Here is a 12486-nt window from a genome sequence, read left to right on the forward strand (position 1 = left end):
CAAAAAGACACTTGCAGTGAAAGTTGGATTCCTGAGAGTTTGCATGGGCTGATGAATGTTATGGGCTGATGCATCATTTTTGTTCAAAAAAAATTTGTGTATACTTCTTAATATCTCTGCCTGCTCACCTCAGCACACATAATCTTAACAGCAGTGTGACAGAGGGGTTTGTATTAAACTGCATTGATTAACATCCTCCTCTATTTGACAGGATCTGACTTTGAAGTATCCTCTGATTTCTTTTCTACTTGTGGATGTAAAAATTCTGACCAAGAATTGACTTTGTAGGTTGTACTGCTTCAGAAAAACACATAATGAATGGTAACCACTTCAGAAAACATGTAATGAATAATTATTTGGACTACTAGGATACCTCAAAGATAAGTAACAAATAGAAACAACACAAAGAAAAGAAAACATCTCAGATGACTGAGCAAGAGAGCTAAGACTATTCCTTTGTCTTTATCTCTTCATGTAGATACCGTGGCATTTCGAGTGTAGGAGGCTAAATCAAGTAGCATGTAGTAACAGCAACTGCATCAGAAAACTGCATGCATGTTAGGCATAAACATGCCAAAGTACAAAAGGAGTAAAATATGGATAAACCCAGTTTCAATTCTCTGTTTCTATTTTTCTTTGTGCTTATAAATTGCATTTTATATGGTCTTATCCTTTCAGAATGAATATGTTAGCTTGTAAGTGGTCCGGCGTAATCTTTTCCTTACATGGTATTGCATTATCAAGCATCATATAAAATTAGTTACTTTGTGCTGTTATGAATGTGGACAAAGTCAAGCCATTAGTTGGCTTTTTCAGGGGCTGCTTCATAATTGGTTACATTACTTCTTTTTATAAAAGGAGTATTGTGTGAATACAAACGTAATCTTGGCCAAGAACCTGTTAAAAAGTGTCTTTTTCAGAGGGGAAAAAAAGCAGTTGAATAAGAAATTTGTTCGTATCTGTTCTTATCAGTAAGTGCTTTGTTAGGTGTTTTGGTAATAGAGATTTATGAAGTTTGATGTGAGGGAGTGGATAATCTTGGAAAGCATGTGCAATGAAGTATATAGGGAATTTTAGTTTTACAGGGCAGGGCTTCCAGACTGATGCCTTTAAATGCTTTGTGTGTAGTAATTGGCTTTTATCTGGCAGCTTTTACAGGTACTGAGAGGTGCATCTTGAAAGTATAATGCTTCAACATTAATAATTTTTTCAGGAACTCTGAGGCTTGTGCAGCTTCTGCTGGCTATCCTACTGTTTAGATGAAGAGCAGTTGTTTCAGAGTTTGCAAAGCACTCAGATGAGAATTGCCTTTCATCTCTTTTCAGAGAGATGGATAACCTCTGTCTGTTGGCAGATTTGGATGGCCCAGTTGGCATTTCCCTTGTCCTTGGACAAAGGCCCAAGGATTCTGGAAACAGCTTGGTAAAGAGCGTTTGTTACTCTTGGCTCCAGTCAGGCGTAAACAAGTATTTTCTCTGTTTTGGAATTTTCCTTATATGTATTTTGGCCCAGTCTTTTGGGCCTTTTCTATTTTCATTGAGATAAAACCTCTTAGAAGTAATTGGTGTGGTATGGTTTACTTTGTTTTTTACTATTCTGAAGTGGTCAACTTGGCAAAGAAATAAAGATTACGTTATTACTGCTGGATTTTATAGCTAACATTTCATGAAACTTTATTAGAACCCCCTTTTGTTCATTAGCTCATAACTTTATGAAAAGCACTTTTGGACTGAAATTTTCCATGTTTAGTCTGAGGCCAAAGGGATTTTTTTACCTGCATTCAGCATTTTCTGACCTACCTAAGCTAATGTGAGCGGTTTGTATATTTTTTTAAGAAATGTTAAGTCTGCATTCTGAACTTGAATGGATAACTAACTGTATTTGAAATTTATGGGGTTTAGTTGTACATACGGTTAGAGCACAATGCAGTCCTGCCAAGTATAAACACAGATAAAATATTATAAAATTAAAGGTATCAAGTAGGATGTTTATATAACTGGTCAAAATATATTTTGGATCACAATAATTTCTTATGGTGGAAGAGAGTGACTAGAAATGTGCAACTCTGTAGTGCTTTGCAAATACTGCTTAAATTTTCTCACCAGTTAAAACATTATTGTTTATATATTCAGGAAAAAATAAGGGACGTTGATGTGGGGGTTTTGTTTAATGCTGAATTTCCAGAGACGCCTAAATAAGGAGTCCAGCTTTCTCTGAGTTCTCAGTACCCAACAGTTTTTATTGTTCTCAGTTTTCTAAATCATCCCTCAACGAGACTAGGCTTTGTCAAAAATCTGGCCCTAAAATGCCACCTCGGGCCCATTTCAACACTGCTGCCTTAGCGGCTTTGGTAGTGAGCTGACTTCAGTGATCATGCAGTGGGTTTTCATTTAAGCTTTCCAGCTTCCTGCCTGTGGTGGTCTATTTGTTTCTAAGGTAGAAATATTTTCTCCGCATGGGCAAAGCTGATAAGTTCTGTTCCAGCAGAGAAATAAATTACATACTAGATGTAATGAGACATCAATGTCCAGTAAATGTCCTGTTGCTTGCGAGAGTGGTATGGCGTGAGACAACAGTTGATAATTTTCTGGTAATTCTCTAATTCCTCCACTCCCCAAAATTCCTTTGTTAAAGAGTTACATTTAATATAACAGAAAAAAAGCCCCAACAAGGAACGAAAATTGAAAGTGCAGCAGGAAGGGAAGGTGTTTTGAAAATGGAGCGATGAAGAACTAACAAAAATACCTACTCAGTTGTGTTACCTTCAGGTGTATGAACCCTATGAAGTTCAAGACTTTCTCACTGGTTAAACAAGTTTGATGTTTTGTTAGCAGGACTGCTTTCTCCTTTCTTGTTGCTAAACTTAGGCTTTTGTAAGTATCACTGGAAAATTTTATTGGTTTATTTTATTGGGAAAATGTAGGGTGTAGCAGGGCACGATGTTTTATTTCATATGGAAGGCTCTGGCGGTAGCGCTGCTCATTCTGGTGGCTGCCTGACAGCGTGCTGGTCCTTGCAGGGCCATGCTGGGAGGCGCACGGAGCTCAGGTGGAGGCATGTGCCAGTCCCTGGGGCAGCTTTCCGTCATGAGCTGGTGAAGATGGCAACAGTCATTGCATCCATCCTCATCTTCCTCCTCCTTTGCTATGCTACAGCCCTGATCTTTTGAAATAACAAATACTCAGAAAAGTGCAGCTAATGGATATAAATAACCACACTAAAAGAGTGACTAGTTTGACTATTGAGAACTAAGATACAGTTTTTATAGATGAGGTTTATAGAACACTTTTTCAGCAGTTTGTTGCTCTTTGTTAGGTTCTATCAAAATCTCTTTAAATTGCCATGTTCCCTTCTAAGGAAACAAGTCATATTCTGTGGTATGCAAGCATAGGCTATCCAATGTCATTAAGAGCTTCTCTGGATGCTTTGCTTCAAAGATGTGGTTCCCTTTATAACAGACTGCAAGGCAGTGGCCGCACCGATAGCAAAAGTAGGCAAAACTGGCATCCCTACCATTGCTTTGACTGCTTTTCTCATGTAGGGCCCGGTAGAATTAAGAAAACCAATTTTAGTTAGTTAGTATTTATTCTGATTCCTCTTTAGACGACTACTTACTGGGGTGGGAGGAGTGAGGGTGGGAAATTACCTGATTCCGAAAACTGAATGATTTGTGAGTCATTCTCAGAGGATTTATTTTCTCTTTAACAAGCCTCTCCCCCACTCTCTTCCAAAAAAAAAAAAAAAACAAACCAAGTTCTCTTGTGCTCTTCAAGATGCATTTCCTGTCCTATTCCAAAAAGACTTTTTCCGCCCCCCCTAATTTAGCCCAAAGCAACATTGAAAATACAAAGTATGTAGGCTACCACAGAGTCACGCTGGAAGAATGATAAACCAGATGTGACATGGCTCAATCCATTTCACCTCTAATAATAAAAAGTCATGGATAGGAAGAATAAAGAAGCATTTCTTCAAAGGTTACTTTTTTAGGCAATTACTCTTTATGAATTGCCATCTGAAAGAATATCAGCATCCAGAAAAAATATACAGTCTTTTACAAAGGCCAGTATTGAGAGTGGAAACTTGGTAAACTCTTAAGCCTCATCACTGAGTGAATATAAGACACACAGAGACTGAGAGTGGCTATGCTCCTTACACCAATTATAGTATATGCCACCAGCTGCTTTTTTGATGCTTAGTTCCATTTCTGGAAAACAAAACAAAAAAACCACCACTGGTGGGTTTTTTCCTGGTTTTTGCTTGTGTCTAGTGAGTTTGTAGTTTGGGGGTTTTCAATGTGAAAATCCTGGCAGGTTTTTGAGAAGGGCTGGGCTCTGTCTACAGCTCTGTGTGATGCTTAGTTGTTTGTTTTGCACATGAATTGGTGAATAGGGAGTAGCGAGAAGGACTGGCTGCACACCTCCTCCACTCAAGAGACCTCTCCTGCCCCCTCCCACCCCTGTGTAGTGGTCAATGAAGCAGTAAGCCCAGGCAGATGGGCACAGCGGTGCAGGGCTGTGACTGAGGCAGAAGTCATTAGCCACAAACGGGTGCCTTTTTTCGTTGCATCGGTATGCAGCTGTGCATATGTGCCTGCGTGTAGAGAGACCGTGCACCTCTGCAACTTGGCCGGATTTGAGCAGGCACCAGCTCGGTGGCTGTGGTAGGAAGGGGCCAGGTCTGTGGCCGAGCCATGCAGGGTCCAGATGGGGACCCCAGGACCTGCCCTGCCTGTGCAGTCCCAGCGCCATGATGTTCCAGCTGCCATGTGCCTGCTGCCAGGGCTTGCGAGTTGGTGGCAAGTGGTAGTGGCTTGGCCAAAACTGTGAGCGTGCAACTGGTACAGCTGAATCTGTGGCTGAGCTGGATGAGGCTCTCATCACAAGGCAGAGGAGCTTGAATCCCAGCAGATGCTCTAAATGGAGAGGTGACATTTTCATGTGAGAACTTCTACGTCTCAAGTGGAGATACGAGTTAATCGAAACATTTTGCAATCTGGTGTTGATTTCATCTGCTTGCTTCTGTCCAAAAAAACCCCGCTTTCCCCCCGAAAAAAGGAATTAGGCATCTTTTTCTAAAAATACGGAGACCTGTCACTCTAAAATTATTTTCTGAGTGGAATGAGGATTTTCACTCTTCTGGAAATAGCTCTCTGTTCACCTACCAACATTTTGCATGCCCACTTTTAATTAATATTGGGGGAAATAAAGTGGAAGGTTCAGTTGAGTTGAGCAGAATAGCTCCTAAAAATAAAACCTGGATGCTAGAGATGCTTGAGTTTTTAGTTCAGCTCATGAACTTTCTGCCTAGCTGAGTGGACCTTTGCTCTGCACCTGGCTCTTTTGTTATGAGGTAATTCCTTTCGAAAATAATAATAATAAAAAATAAAAAAAAGTAGTGAGAGCAATGCACTTCAGTTAGGATAATCTGTCAGTTAAGGCTCAGATTCTGCAATTTCTTTACAGACAAAACTCCCATTTGAAGCAAAGATGAGCACTGCCTGAACTCAGGATTGAAGAAGGAGCCATTGTGATCATGCAGTCTGACCCCTGTAAGAACAGGGCACTCCTTTTCATTTAGCAATCTGCTGAGCAGCAGCTGTTAAATTCCTGAAGCCACCAAAATGCCTCAAAACACAAAGTGTTTGCTTCAGAAATGAGTGTCAGTTCTAATGCATAACCATTTTTCTTAAGATATCCTTCTCTTTTTCAGAAGACAATTACAAGAGTTGTATTACAGACTGTGGTTATTATACTACACTTCCAAGAAGGAAAAAAAAAAAAAAAAAAAGACACACACAAAAAACCAAACCAACAAATTACAGTATTTCAGGCCAGCATTTCTCTTGCTTTCTAATGGATTACTTTTGTTTTCAAATCAATGTCCTTTGATTATAGTCTTGTAAATTTCCAGCTTTCACAGTCTACAGAAGCAGTTGCAACTTTGTGAGTTAAAATACATGTCAAGATAATGCACCTGTTTTGTTTAGAAGTAATAATGTTTCAAGGAAATCTAGGAAAGGTAGTTGTCATTTGTATTTAAGATTTGCATCTGAGATGTAATCACAGTTCACAGGCACTCAGAGGGATTTGAAACTTGGAAAATACACTTCCCAATTCGGGGGTAAAAGGGTCATTATCCGTTATGTGTACAAACAAAGCAAAACAAAACCAATTAAATGGAAAACCCCCAGTAGATTGCAAGCATCGTTCTTATGCATTTGAAAGCATTTATTTTTAAAAGAATGCTTGGCATGTAGTTCTTCGCACTGGAGTGTTTTTCGCTGTGATGGATTTATACAGTCTTATTTATGTATGTGTATATGTGCATGTGTATATATTTGAAAGACCGTCTATGCATGTATTTCCTTGGGGAGATCTTCACAGTAGCTACAATGGTCGACTCTGGTATAAGTAGATAAAAAGAACTGTGTTGGTTATAAATAATTGTTCTTTGTGTGCTATGCCACAACACTTTTCACTAGATCTATTTGCATGTAGAGTTTTAATTAAGAGATAACTGTCACTGCAGGTTGGCTGCAGAAGGCTGCAGTATCCAGCAGAGAGATAAATGCCAATGCCAAGTCATACAGGTTGGAGAGCATACAGGGAGTCCATAATAAAAAATGAGTTTACAATTAAAACTCACTTATTACTAACTTACTGTGTTACATGCAGAGATGAAGAGGTCCAAAATCCAGTTACTCAGGGCTATACATACGAGGTGACGGGGGTTGGGTTTTTAGGGGGTCTTTTTGGGTCAATCTATGTGTCATACATTGGAAGCTGAAACTTAGGGATGCAATCAGTAAACTTGTTAGGAGGGTATAGGTGCCCTATTTAACAAGAGTGTGTTACAGCTTTCAGCACGCTGGGAAGTCCTAGAACAGATTGCAAAGATTCATCTCAGCTTGATTCAGAAGGGCTATAAGTGTCCTTCTGCCTCTTTGAAAGGGTTTTGGTTTCTAATTAATTTAGCCAGAAGACACGTTATTTCTGACCTTCACAAACCACTGCCTGTCTCATCCCTGTTTTAAAAGATCCCATTAACAGTTTTATTTAAAAAAAAAAAAAAAAAAAGGCAACCTGTCTTTTCCTGTTGTGAGGAGCAAAGTACAAAATGGACATGTATAGCTACTGTTAGTGAGCCATTATATGTATAACATTTTTCCACAGTATGTGGTATGTTTGGGGGTTTATATGACGTAATAGTGCCGTTTAAAATAACATGATTCATTTTGTGAAGTCACCAGCAAAAAAACCATTAATTTAAGTAAAGAAAGGAGATACCTACCTTGTAATTTGTAATTTAATAGCATTTTCTTACTGACATTGAAGTCAGTAAGTACTCTTTAACGCTAACTTCAAAATAAGACTCTCCCCCTCTGCTTTGAGATGCAGATAGAGGAATTTTCTTCTTCAGTCTTAGTGACAAAGGCTACCAAGACTGTGAAAGGAAAAATGCACTGTTCTGTCCTAGTTAAACAGTCTAAACAGAGATGTCTACTCTTGTATTGCCTTAAGCAGCTATCAGAAGTTGTATGTAAGAGTTAGGTATAGGATTTATGCATCCTGATTGAGATGAAAATAATGGCCGTTCAAATTTTTATAGTGAAATTACTTTTGTAAAGTATGTAACTCGCAATACATCTTATGTAAAATGAATTGATAATGCTGGGTTTTGAGAACTAATCTAGATATGTGAACAAAAGTTCAGCATTAAAGAAATTCATGAAGCAACAAAGACTTCCCTGAACTAAAACATGATCTTAAGACTGTGTAGATTTATAATTACAGAAGAAAATAAACAATGTTTTTCCTTTCTTGTTGGTATCATATTGCCACCAAAATGTCTCTGTTCAAAGAGTTTGAATCTGTTGGGAAGTTTTCATAAGTGCATGTATTTTAGGGCTCTGCAGAAACTTTCTGGGTCATCTATTCCAGCCTGCCCACCCTGCAACAGCAGGAGATCATTACTAGTGCTTCTCTTCCATCCTACTTTTCTCCTAAATGCCATGTTCCAAAAAGTGTCCGATACTATTTTCTCTAAAATACATCTAGTGAAGATGGAGTATGTAATTCATCTACGCACCCATTGGTGTTGAACCAAAGTGATTCTCTAGTATGTGATGACAGATAAAAGACGAAAGCTGAGCAGTTGCTGGATTTGTTCTTCAGAATACGATATAAATAAGCTTAAGTGCTGCTGATGGCTTTTCTTTTTTTCTTTTTTTCTTTTTTCTTTTTTCTTTCTTTTTTTTTTTTTTTTTTTTTTTATTAAGGGAAAGGGTGTAGGCAACCTGTACACGACTGCAAGCTGTGGATTGTGGCCAGGCAGAAGTGTCCCTGAGGCTCCGGGGTTGCAGGCACAGCTCTTCCCTGCACTGGCCCCGGCCCTTCCCGTGCCCTTGCTTCTCTGCTCTCAGTCCCATGGTGTTAGGCAGCAGCGATTGCCAGAGGCTCAGCCTTAGACTTACTTAATATACTCTAATGTAGAAAGTTCCACACATCCCTATGCCTCCTATTACTACCAGTCCATTGATGACAGTCTTCCCCATTGTTTATTTGCTATCTTTTTATGGGTTGCACTTATTATACTTGTCCCTTTCAGCTTTTCCATATGTGACCTCAGGTCTGCTTCCAATTTTTATTTTATATGGTCTTTTAGATCAGTGCTGATCTTTGCACAGAACAGTACAATTTTTTTAACATAATTGCCTTGTATGTAGGTATTTAAGGTATCCATTATTAGCTCAGGTGTATTTCTTTGTTAATGTTGTTCTTGCAACCAATTTTCTTTTGGTTTTACTTTCTTTGGGGACTCATATTATTTCCTTAGCAAATTTATTTACATCTTTACATATTGCTATACTGAGTCCGTTCCTGCTGGAGTTTGCCTATATTTGCTGCAAATCTTTTTTGCATTTTCATGTGAGATAATTTTTTTGGACATACATAAAGATAATTGAAAGTTATGTATTTTTGATTATGAAAATGCCTACAGATAAAGTGTTTTTATCCTCATAACTAACCTAAAAGATAAGATTTAAGTACCCTTAAGCCCAGTATACTTTCTCATGAAAGATACCTTACTATCTTATATCAAAGTCACATCGTAAAAACAAGAATGTTTGCTTTTTTAAAGTATGAGCAAGAAAGTCAAAACAGAAGAACAGATGTTTATGCTAAGTCTATACCAAAAGAAGCAAAATGGGGGGGGGGGGGGGGGGGGAGGATCAATATTTGTGTTTTTGTGGTTTTCCTTAGTATGAAATATGCTTTGCATCATTATGTGCCTCCAAGTTGTATGCAAAAAGTGTTATAATCAATATAATTGGCTTTTGTCATACTTAATGATTTTTGCAATTTATAAATGTGTTTGTTAAGACTTCAATAAGAGATATTACCAAATATTTTTAAATGTCTTTCATGCCATGTAAAAAAAATTGGAGAGGAATGTGCACATCATTTATGATCCCTCTTTTTAAGTATATTTTTCTTAACATGTAGCTTATTCTATAAATGGCAGTAGAGATAGCTATCCGTCTTTTCACTTTGGAATCAAAGAGGAACTCACTGCAGAAATCTGCCGGTGCTGGATGAAGTTGTACAGAAATACGCATCCCAGCTGGTTGGCCTAGGGTTCTTGTGAAGAATTGGCTCATACTATAACCAGCTCGCTCTTCTCTGCAGACCATGTAACTTTGTGACAAGAAGGACCTGCCTGCCAGGATTAGGTTTATTTATAAAAATCAAATCACCAAAGTTGCATAATTTCCTGGTGGTGTTACAGCCCTAACCACCTGACTTTTTGCAGTAGCAGAGATCTATCCCCACTGTAGTAGTGGGAGCTTTGCTAATAGCCCCACACTTCCACCCCATGCCTGACACACAGTGTTTTCTGAACTGAGAAATTCAGTGAGGTGGAGCACCCAAGTGATGCTCTTTCCGGATGGCTACTCATCAGTGCAGTGCAGTTTCAACTAGCCACATAGCACTAAGACAATTAATAAATTTGGATAAATGAGGGAATTTACAAAATAATTAAGGGACCTTGGCCATGACACTTTTTCAGGCAACAGAATATTTTGTATGATTACAGTTTGCGTAATCAAGGCTCTGTTGTGTGTGAAATTTAATGAGTGTAAATTGAGAAGGAGAGAGGAAGCATGTTGTGCGTAAGCTCTGTAGGTATTACTGAGATGCTGATTTGCTTCAGACAGTATACATCTGGAACATATTACTATAGCTCTCCTCTCTAGTCAGAGAAGTCCAAACCAAGTAAAGGAGATTTGTTCTAAGCTAAAAAAAAATAAAAATTGTAAAGCTAATCTGTATTTGGAAAAAAACCACTATTATTTATAACTATTATTTGGATTACTCAAAAAATGAAATATAATGGCTATCTAAATTGGTTTGGGTACATTATAAATAATGCATTAAATACTCCATCAAGAAATAACCACGAATCCAGGTTACCGAAGCAAGTAATGTAAAAAATCAAGGTGCAGCAAAAAAATCAGGTGACACTTTATTTTGAACTTGAAAATGTGCCCACACTCTCCTTCCAAATTCACAAGTTGAGCCCTGTAAAATGTCATTCCGCCATCCTTGTTATTTCCCTGGCTATAAACCTTAGGTTTCACACAGGAGTTACTTGAGTAACAGTAAGTGCTCACTTACCTTCCAGAACCAAACCTTAAGTCCTAAATTGATAATAATATATATTGTGCTGTCCACTACAAGAAGAGGTAAATGACATGTGAAAGAACTAAGCAAACGGTTTGTGATGAGGCTGTCACAGGTTTCTTTGCAGGGAAACGAGTTGGATAGGACTTAGCAACATGTTTTAGAGATCTTTAAGGTACTGTGTGATGGGATAAACTGAATATGAAAGCAAAAAAAAAAATTAAAAATCAGCATGATTCTAGCAGTGTACAAGGGAGATGGAGGGAAGGTAATTCAAGCTATTGGTGCCAATATGATTTATTGTATGAAACTCAAATATAACATTGAGAGGTGCTGCACCTCTCCAGCATAACTGTACTACTGAGTACCACAAAAACAAGTCATTATATGATGGAAAAAAACCCCTCTTTAATTTAAATGTAGATTTATAGTTATGAATGGTATCCATGCAGGTTAATCTAATTTTTTTAACATAAAGTATGGAATAAAGCTACTTCATTTTCTGGTATAATTCCCTACCTACAGGCAACATAATACTTTATTGAAAAGTAGTCCAGCAGTCTTACTCTCTCAGAGTTAGATCTGTGCTGACAAAATACTGTAAAGAACCAATATATTCATTGGGTAAAATAGGTAACTCTTCCTCTGCTGCTTACTGGGTTTAATTATTGTTTTATTGAAGAACTAAATGCATTGTTATGATATACTAAAGCTTTATTTAAATCTGTCTTCCTCCATGGTGCCTTTATGATACTTTCAAGATGTAGAAATGGGATGTAGTCATTGCGTATACATGTTTTAAAACAACTTGTGCAGATGGACTCAAGTTTGACAGGTGAAACATTTTAGTAGAATAACTAATATGGTAGAAGTTTTTAGGGCTGTGACTTTCCCTGCATGCGTGAGCTGTTCCTGTTTCTTTGCTTATCTGTATTATTTTGTTCCATAAGGAGATTTTAGACAGGAGTGTCCCACTAAAAGAAGCAGCCTTGTATTTCAGTACTTTTGTTCTGCTTAAAGGCTTGAAAAACACTGTATTTTTCAAATGGTTTTACAACAAATATTTCATTTCAGTTGGCACCTGTTTCTCCATCGTTCTGTGTTGCAGAGACATTGGAATTCCAGGTAGTGATAGACACTGTCCATTGAAATAGCAAGTTGTGGCATTATGTTATGTTTTCTAAAGTGCTAAAACCAGTTTATTACAGGGAATTGTCATACTTTCTTTGTCCATCTTTTTTTATTGTTGGAAGTAGACTATTCACCTTTCAGTGATGCAAAAAATAAATGGTTTGTTGTTCATGTGATATCTTGACCCATATTTTAAATTTTTTTTATTTTTTTTCATAGGTCCTCCCATGCCATCCTCCTCATCTAGTCCATCAGTTACTGAACATTTACACTCCCCTCCTCCATCACCCAATCTCCATGACAACCAGAGGTGGTTATTAAGTAATAATGCCAGCCAGCCAGTTCAGGACTCTGATACAGATGAGGACTATACTGCCAGCTCATATCTAGTACAGACCGGTACTATTTCAGTGTCTGTCCCAGGTCATGGTAAGAAGAGGACACTTTGTCCATAGTTTGAATACCTTTTTATTTTCCATCCTCTTACAAAATTGCCTAATAAAAATTAAATATATCAAAATGACTTTGTATTTTAAACTGATTCTCCCTTAAGTGTTGCAAATGATGTTTCTACTTTACTGTAGGATAAGCAAGAGTAGAAAGTAACTTAATATATAAAAGCTCATTTAAGTTATTTTATAATGCAATACTTACATGAAGCAATAGCCAT

General features: G+C 37.8%; 1 protein-coding gene across 23 annotated transcripts in view; it reads left to right on the forward strand.

The window, feature by feature from the left end:
* The window catches only part of TENM3 (teneurin transmembrane protein 3), a 485679-nt gene that overhangs the window by 296905 nt on the left and 176288 nt on the right, over positions 1-12486 (forward strand). For 11 of the 23 annotated variants that reach the window (XM_069787531.1, XM_069787526.1, XM_069787558.1 and 8 more), the window contains one exon: positions 12036-12245. The exons of the other annotated variants lie outside the window; for them this stretch is intronic. In XM_069787531.1, the coding sequence (XP_069643632.1) occupies positions 12036-12245 (210 nt within the window). The remainder of the gene's footprint in view (positions 1-12035; positions 12246-12486) is intronic. 23 annotated transcript variants of the gene reach the window in all.

This window comes from Haliaeetus albicilla, chromosome 1 (genome assembly GCF_947461875.1).
Source record: "Haliaeetus albicilla chromosome 1, bHalAlb1.1, whole genome shotgun sequence".
NCBI lineage: Eukaryota > Metazoa > Chordata > Aves > Accipitriformes > Accipitridae > Haliaeetus > Haliaeetus albicilla.